The sequence below is a fragment of the Opisthocomus hoazin genome, chromosome 9 (genome assembly GCF_030867145.1).
Source record: "Opisthocomus hoazin isolate bOpiHoa1 chromosome 9, bOpiHoa1.hap1, whole genome shotgun sequence".
NCBI lineage: Eukaryota > Metazoa > Chordata > Aves > Opisthocomiformes > Opisthocomidae > Opisthocomus > Opisthocomus hoazin.
In genome coordinates, this window is record NC_134422.1 from 40,595,830 (window position 1) to 40,604,393 (window position 8,564).

The following is an 8,564-nucleotide window of genomic DNA, read 5'->3' on the forward strand; positions in this document are numbered from 1 at the left end:
GAGAGGACAATATATGTAGCTAGATCTGTGCTACGTAACTTATTCCTTGAACCTCTTATGCTCCACTGAATAGACTCTTTACATTGTAGCTCTGTAAAACATTACATTTCTTACCCTGTCAACTTTGACTACTTGCAGGGTGACCGTGGTGAAAATGGCTCTCCTGGCCCCCCGGGACCTCCTGGTCACCCCGGACCTGCAGGTACTGTCGGTACACCTGGAAAAGCTGGTGAAAGAGGATTTCAGGTGAGACCAAAGTTTACACACCTTTCCTACGCTAAGTCCATTTCACGCTGTAATAAAGTGGAAGTTTGGAACCAGAGCCATACGTTTGTTACTGTCATAGTTTCTTGGCATCGAGGACCTCTTTTATAAGAATACCAAGAGGAATGACATCACAGTTTATGTTCCTGATAACAGTATATAAATAAAGCTGAAAATCCATGTACTACTTAGGATGCCAAAAAACCACATCATCCCACCACCAGGTCCTGTCTTAATTTCCATCCCATCTGGTGCTCACGCAGCACGAGTGATGTTATTTATTTAAACTAAGGGAGGGAATTTGGAAGTCTTGAAGTTATTTCTGAGAAGTGCTGACACCGGCACAGCTTGAGCACTGAGCACCTCACAAAATGAAGAAGGGGTCTGGTGCATGTGGTATGTATCAGTGCCTACAAGCAGCAGAGTAAGACTAACAGTGGTAGAAAAAGGAACTGGCCAAAATTCTTGCTGATTATATAGTGTGCACGGAGCTTCCCCTTGTTTCCAAACAGCTGCTAGCTTTGAACATACTGCTTATCTGGAAGTAAAAAGGCGGTCTAGTCAGCTCCAAGTGATCCGTGCCATCTTATTGTATCACAGGGTCCACCTGGTCCTCCTGGCTCTGCTGGTCCCGCTGGTGCTCGTGGTCCTGCCGTAAGTCACATTTAAAGTATTTATATCATCATACATTCACTATTTCCTGTTATTTGGGTGTTTCTCTTATTTCTTTACATATTCCTGTTGTGCAAATCTACTCTTAAAGGGTCCTCAAGGTCCTCGTGGTGATAAAGGTGAAACTGGTGAGCGAGGCAGCACCGGCATAAAGGGTCACAGAGGATTTCCTGGTACCCCCGGTCTCCCTGGTCCTCCTGTGAGTATTTCACATTGGTTGGGAATGACAGCCGTTTGTAGTTTCTGTGGCTTGGGTCCCAAGTAACTAGTTAGCCTTAACTAATTTACTGAGGAAAGAAAAAATAATCATAAAGAACCTATGTCATTTCATTGTCAAATGTGTTCAAAAGTCCAGATTCCCTGAACCAGCCTGAAATAAGTATTAATAAAGCACTGGAAGAAGCTGCTGGGAACTAAAGCCGGCCTTGCTAAAATCCTTTTCAGCTACGTTTCTGCTTGTGTATGGAACTAACGCTTTTTGCAGTCATTTATGTAGGCTATTCCGGATTATTTTAGAAAAGGCAGAAACAGGGATTGAAATATCTGTGTCTATTAGAAACCTGTGCTAGACAGCCAACTAAATCCATGAGAAAGCTACTCGGAGTCCAAAGACTTCTCTTCTGTCATGCATCTTTTGCAGTAATTAGCATTAGGGCAAAAGGGGCATGAAATTGTAAACACTGAATTGTAAACATGCATTACCATTTTGAACAGTTCTTAATAGCTAGAAAAATTGAAGGGTAAGAGACAGGCGTGCCCTAGGTATTTATGACAAGTAAAAAAATTAAGAGATTTATGCTGCAAAGAACTATTCATAGCACTCATAAGTGAGATTCGAGGAAGCAAAACTCACCTAGTTAATCTGCCAGTGATGGCAAAAAGATGGAAGCATTAACTATAAATACCACCAACACCAACCTATTTAATGACACAATATAACCCGTCGTCTCACTTCTGAGTAAAAAAAGTCTGATAAATTCTTATCTACGCTGCCAGCGGGATGATTAGTCAATTTTAAACATATGGCTTAGTTCTTGGTGGTGCACACACAGAGCAAAATCTTTCATGCATTTGAAAACATCAGTGTTTTCCAATTATTTAAATAACTTTACTGGTAATATGATATTACGGTAATACGCAGCATTTGAGCCTACAGCTACGTATTCTTACGAACACAAGATTTCATCCAAAGCTCATTGACACCAGTTGGCTTTCTTGCATTTTGGATGATATTGCATCACTAATACTTTTTCATATAGACAACATTTGGTAATTTTTTTTCTGGTTAAAGGATGGCAACCGTTCTTTCTCCCATCTGACACAGGCTTTTCATAAGGATGTGTCTCATCTGATCTTAAAGATGTTTCCCTGTCTCTATCCACGGTACATCCAGCTAGATACAAAAGAGCATTGGGAGGTATATGAGTTACCTTTTCTCCACAGGGTCCCCTGGGTCCACAAGGCGCAATTGGAAGTCCAGGAGCTTCAGGTGCAAGGGTAAGAACAACTCCTTACTTCACGTAACTGGGAGGAAGAGTCAGACTGTTTGTTTAAGAAAAAAAATAATTGCCATCTTAACAGGCAACAGCTGAAAAAAGATAAAGGATACAGAGATGTTTGAAATTGCTCACAAAGTATTTCCGAATTTGAGGTTATCCGGTAACCTATTTTGATGGCATTATTTATGTTCAACATTGTTCTAGGGTCCCCCAGGACCAGCTGGGCCTCCCGGAAAAGATGGCACAAGTGGCTATCCAGGTCCCATTGGTCCTCCTGGCCCCCGCGGTAACAGAGGCGAAAGCGGCCCTGCAGTAAGTAAACTGTGCACACGCAAACCAACCAACCTTCAGGGATTATTCATCAAACGTGGGGTGGTCTCCCAGTTAAATATTTCTCTCAGAAAATTCTGTACTTCATGGACAGAGCTCGCGGTAGGAGGTATTTAGCTATCAAGGCTAAATCCAAAAAAATACAGATCATTTGTAATTCTGTGGAATATTGAGGCACTGGGCGTTGCGTTAGTCTCGGGTAATCATTGACTTTTCTGCGTACAATGGGAAGGCAGGATCTCCACTGCAGAGCACAGACTCCCTTTGTGCCTTGGAAGCTACGAAGCAGGTGTCCTAGACTCCTCTAGAGAGAACAGCACTGCAAAGGTCACTGGCTTGGTCACCTTGCCTTCAGCCAAGACACGGTTGTTCTCTGGACTTTGGTGGAGAGGGTTCCTGCTCCTTCTCAAAGCCCGGGCAGAGGAAGGACAGTCACAGCTCGACAAAATTAGGAAAAGAAAATTCCAAAATTCTACTCGGTGCTATGTTCACTTTTTGTTTTAGGGTCCACCAGGCCAGCCCGGTCTTCCTGGTCCTTCTGGTCCTCCTGGTCCATGTTGTGGTGGTGGTGCGGCTGCCCTGGGTGCTGGTGAAAAAGGTCCAGTGGGCTATGGGTATGAATATCGAGACGAGCCAAGAGAAAACGATATCAATCTGGGTGACATCGTGTCTTCCATGAAATCAATTAACAACCAGATTGAAAACATCATTAGTCCTGATGGTTCACGGAAGAATCCAGCTCGTAACTGCAGAGATCTGAAATTCTGCCGTCCTGAGCTCAAGAGCGGTATGTTAGGGTTGTTTTTTTTCACCAACCCAACTGGTTTTCAGGAATGCTGTTGTCTATGAGTATTTAAATGCACCGATCTATAAAAATTTGATTTGTTTTTTTTTTTAAACAAATGTCATGATAAAGATGTAACAATAATTTTAAACTTTAATTTACTATGCATTTACACAGTATATATTCGGACTTCACTCCCTACATGCATATAAGTGAACATTTGTTTGAAGAATTTCATGGATAAAACCCATGAGAAGTGTAAATTCTGTATTTATTTCAAATGTCAATCATATTACAGTCTCCACGTGAACTCAGTATATTTTTATATCATCTTATTTTCCGTGGCATCTCTTCTGTCAAAACTAATAGGCGTCCTAATTTGGGTCAGGACCAAATCAGGCTAGCTTTCTGGCACAGAAAGGAGCTTGACATCATACAGTCAGATTCTTCTCCAAATATATTAAGGTCCTTCACATTTTTTCTCACTTCTAGGAGAGTACTGGGTTGATCCTAACCAAGGCTGCAGGATGGACGCTATTAAAGTCTACTGCAATATGGAGACTGGTGAGACCTGCCTCAAAGCTAACCCCAGCACTGTGCCAAGGAAGAACTGGTGGACCAGCAAAAGCAGTGGAAACAAGCACGTGTGGTTCGGAGAATCCATGAATGGAGGTTTCCAGGTAAGGAATTACCACAGCGAGCAGCCCAAAAGGCAGTACGCATATTGTACTCGCATGCGTCCCAATGTACTAAAAAATAATCCTGAAATTAAACTGATCTAGACATTTAGTGGGTGAAATAACAACTGCGTGGACCGTCCCTAGACAGGACTAAGCAAAACCTGTTGCGTATGTGTTGTACTCTGCAGTTCAGCTATGGAGATCCCGAGCTTCCAGAGGATGTCTCCGAAGTTCAGCTGGCCTTCCTCCGCATCCTCTCCAGCCGCGCCTCCCAGAACATCACCTACTACTGCAAGAACAGCATCGCCTACATGGACCAGGCCAGTGGAAATGTTAAAAAAGCTCTGAAACTGATGAGCTCTATGGAAAGCGAGATCAAGGCTGAAGGAAACAGCAAGTTCACATACACTGTTCTGGAAGACGGCTGTACTGTAAGTAACCAAGACTGTAGCATAGTGGTTTAATAAATAATTCCCTCCAGAGGACTAGACCCCCAGTGAGGGAGGGGAGAGCTTTGCATGACCTGGGTAAGGATGGGACAGTTAAACTGAACTGGGGAAATCTAGATTCTGTACCCCAGAAGTGTCACTCCTGTAGCAGCTGTGGAAAGTGAGGTGCACTCCCATTTAAACCTGTGCCTTACAGGTATCTCCTTGCTTCAGAGCCAAAGTCAGTGAAGTCACAGTGACTGAATTTTGATCCATCCCACGTCAACACTAAAACTAAGAGCAGTAGAAATCATTGTAGTTATAAAAAAAAAAAAAATCATGGCTGATTGAAGCCACAGGCTGTGATTACGGGAAGGGGCAAACAGGGGCATTTCGCAGGTGCGACGTTGCTTCCGCGTGCCTAGGAAACCTGCCCGTTGAGGATGCACGAACACCTCTACTTTGCAGCCGCTTTGTACCCACTTCTTTAGCACGAACGTGAAGAGCTACCCCTTTACTGCTGTTGCGTCCTCCTGAGGCCAAAACCGCTTTCCAAACAGAGCAGCCATTTGTGCCGTCTCGCAGCACGCAGAGCACATCTGAGTCCTAAGTCAGGGCCCTGGCAGCACCCCAGGGTGCTCTGCTGTCCATCAGGGATCCCACCCCTTCTGAGCAGCAAAGTCTACAGTCCCACAAGACCCCATGTAAAAGGCCCAGAACTGCAGAACATCTACCTACACGTTCATTTCCACAGAGACTGCAACCAGTTTGCACGGTGTTGAGAGGGACACGTTAATACGGAAAGACAAAAGTATGAAATCCAGTAAACTGTAGAATAATTTTCACATGGCCCAACATCGATTTCTCTAATGTGGTGGTTTGTTTTCTTTTCTTTTCACTTCACAGAAACACACTGGTGAATGGGGTAAAACAGTCTTCGAATACAGAACGCGCAAGACAATGAGGCTGCCTGTGGTTGATATTGCACCCTTAGATATTGGTGGTCCTGATCAGGAATTCGGCGCGGACGTTGGCCCGGTCTGCTTCTTGTAAATCAAAGATCCTGCTCTTTCTGAAACCCCAGCAAACAGATTCACACTCCAACTGTGCTCCTTCGTTTTAGCCTTGTCAGCTAGTACAGGTGACCATCTGTATCCCAGTTATTTATTAACAAAATTTCTGGGGGAAAAAATCAATTTGATATCAAGGGTTATTTTTTTTTGCTATTACACAAAGTACAGTAAAAATGCTTTTTTGCTCTATTTTTTTTACCAAATTCCATCTTCAAGAACGTCTCCGTGGTGCTATAATACAACTTCAACACTTAATAAAACAACACTGTGTCCTATTCGTTGAATGTTAGCCAATTTACAAAGCACTGATTGCTCCCAGTACCAAAGTTTACCCTTCTTTCTAAGATGCAGTCCATAAAGCTAGGAAGACCTCCCTGTTTCAACTACCTCAACATGGACAGAAACTGGGATGTGTCTGATGAGTCAAACCCCAAAACCGTCAAACAAATCAACCAAAACACTCTGGACCCATCGGTCAGTTCAATGGAATCATTTGGCACCCAAATTGTACGTTTCTGTACTGATTAGCTGTGGAAAAGTACAGTCTTAAGAGTTTAACACCTTAATGTCAGTCGTCACCGTGATTTTATCGTTGGATTGTATTCTGTTATCAAAGGTGCTTCTCTACTTTCCTGTCGTTGCTGGTCAAGACCACTAAAATTAGGGAAGTGTAAAAAACTAATATGATGGTGCTAATGTATTTTTCACTCCTAACTCTGCAAGTCAGGGTTATTGACTTGCTTAAAGAAAAAAAGGCAAAGGATTAAAAGCAATTGTAAACGTCTCCTGTCAAAGATCGTCATTGGCATGTCATAGTTGAGAACTTTCTCCCTTCACTCTGTAAAAGTCAATAAAGATGCAAAATTGTGAACTTTTTCTGTCACGTTAACACATTCATAGTGTTGAAGGTTAACCATCTTTGTAAGCTTTTATATGGTTGTTGGTCTATTCCTTACAGAGACACATAATAAAATATCGTAATAAAACTCCTTGTTGTTTCATAAAACCGATCTTTTTTTTTTTCATTATTTGTATCTCTTTCTTCAAACAAATTAATAAGGCAGGACACAACTCTGGTACCACTTGAACTGACTTCTCGACTATAATTTCTTTGAAGGAAAGCTTGGTAATCTTAAGGGATGCAGTTTGTGGCATCATGCCATGAAATTGTCTTTCTCACTTTTTCACTCCACCCAGCGGCTCATTTTTTCAAGCGTGGTGAGCTTCTCTGATTGTCAGCAGGGATTCTGCTTTGACAGCAAGATCCAAGACAGCTCCTGTGCACCTCAGTCTGGAGGTAACACAAGAGCTTAACCCTCCCTCTCCCCGCAAAAACCTGCCTCGGGCTAAATAAACAGGCAGCCATAGGCTACTGTCCTCTCTGCTGGCAGCTTAGCTTGACAGCCTGAGGGTCTCCTACGGTCCCGGCCAGGGTGATGAAGTGACAGGCTACGCACCTTGATATTTTTTTATGGTCATTGGAGCTGCACAATTAAGTCATTCCCAGATCTTAGCAAAAACTCAAGGAGCTGCAGCTACCACAGTGGATTGGCGGTGCCTGAGCTTCAGGCCAGAAGGCGGCAATTAGCTGCACACCAGACTCCAGCCCCGGAAACCTCTCCCAGAGGGAACTGCTGACAGATGCCACTCAGTCCTTCCTGTAGCAAAAGACACAGAGCCTGTCCCCACAGCACTACCGCACCGCCACGCGTTGCTCCACAGCCCAGGGTTGTTAAGGACCCTCTACAACAAGGGCAGACAACAAAAATTAGGGAGGAAAAAAATTCAGATTCCAAAAGGTTCTCATGGACGATTATGGATTGTGCATCCCCTGGGAAAGCTGGGAAACTGGGCAGAGAAATGCTGGGGTTTTTCAGAAACCTCACCAGTTTGGGTCTGAGCCAAGACACTGCCCTGTTGTAGCACTGTGGAATTCGGATGTGCCCACGCAGAACCACAGCAGTGAGGGTCTGGGGAGACCACAACAGCACACGTGTGCTATCAACACAGGCATGACTGTCCTTACTGCAACATAAAGGAATAGTGCCAATGATTTGCAGAAAATACCGGCTTTCGCAGGAAACCTCCTCATTTTACAGTGAAAATAGCTACCGTTTATGAAAGGTGAGAATTACACATATGTAATAACATTTATCTGACATAAATTATGTGGTAGGAAGTCTTTTGATTGGGGTTGAAATTTTGTGAAAGCACCTGGTAAGAATGCTGGCTGGTGGAAAAATGCATTGAAAAAACCTGTTCCTCATCCGCACAAAAAAAAAAAAAACCCAGCGTCTGTCATCTCCAGTACTACTGCGGCTGGGTAAATGACTGGCAGCAATTAACCTGAAAAATGAAGGTCTGGGGGCCTTTGGGTCTAAAGGAATCATATAATCATCAAGTCTCTGATTAATAATTTCTACTAATGAAAGGTGATTACTGGAATGTTTACAGAAAACACAAAGCAAAAGCCAAGACCACCGTAAAATAATTTATCTGATCCAAATACCTTCATTTTGTCAGAGGGCCACTTATAAAGCCACCACGATGCTGATACTTCTGTACTTTTATAGAAAGGTCTTTGAGATAACAAAAATATGAAAAACCAGGTTAATAAACAAAAATTAGCTTAGAAGGTAAGGCTAGCGCCTTTGGGAGGTTTAGATTCTAATCCTTTTTTTTTTTTTTTTACTCTGATTTACTGTGTCAGACTACAAAAGGCTCTACCCCCCTTACCTGGCACTTCCAGGCTAGCAGCACCATTGCTCACTGTGCTAGAGGAGCACACCAAGCTCACAGACCACAGCGCTTCTGGGAATAACCAACCCCCTTTG

The 8,564-nt window shown here is 43.2% G+C and overlaps 1 protein-coding gene across 1 annotated transcript in view; it reads left to right on the forward strand.

Moving 5' to 3' along the window:
* Window positions 1–6,736, forward strand: part of COL3A1 (collagen type III alpha 1 chain) — a 51,998-nt gene extending 45,262 nt beyond the window's left edge. The window contains exons 43-51 of the mRNA XM_075430368.1: window positions 139–246; window positions 865–918; window positions 1,028–1,135; window positions 2,380–2,433; window positions 2,640–2,747; window positions 3,270–3,552; window positions 4,042–4,229; window positions 4,418–4,660; window positions 5,564–6,736. Coding sequence (XP_075286483.1) covers window positions 139–246; window positions 865–918; window positions 1,028–1,135; window positions 2,380–2,433; window positions 2,640–2,747; window positions 3,270–3,552; window positions 4,042–4,229; window positions 4,418–4,660; window positions 5,564–5,710 — 1,293 coding nt within the window. The 3' untranslated portion in view covers window positions 5,711–6,736. The remainder of the gene's footprint in view (window positions 1–138; window positions 247–864; window positions 919–1,027; window positions 1,136–2,379; window positions 2,434–2,639; window positions 2,748–3,269; window positions 3,553–4,041; window positions 4,230–4,417; window positions 4,661–5,563) is intronic.
* The last annotated feature ends 1,828 nt before the right edge of the window (window positions 6,737–8,564 follow it).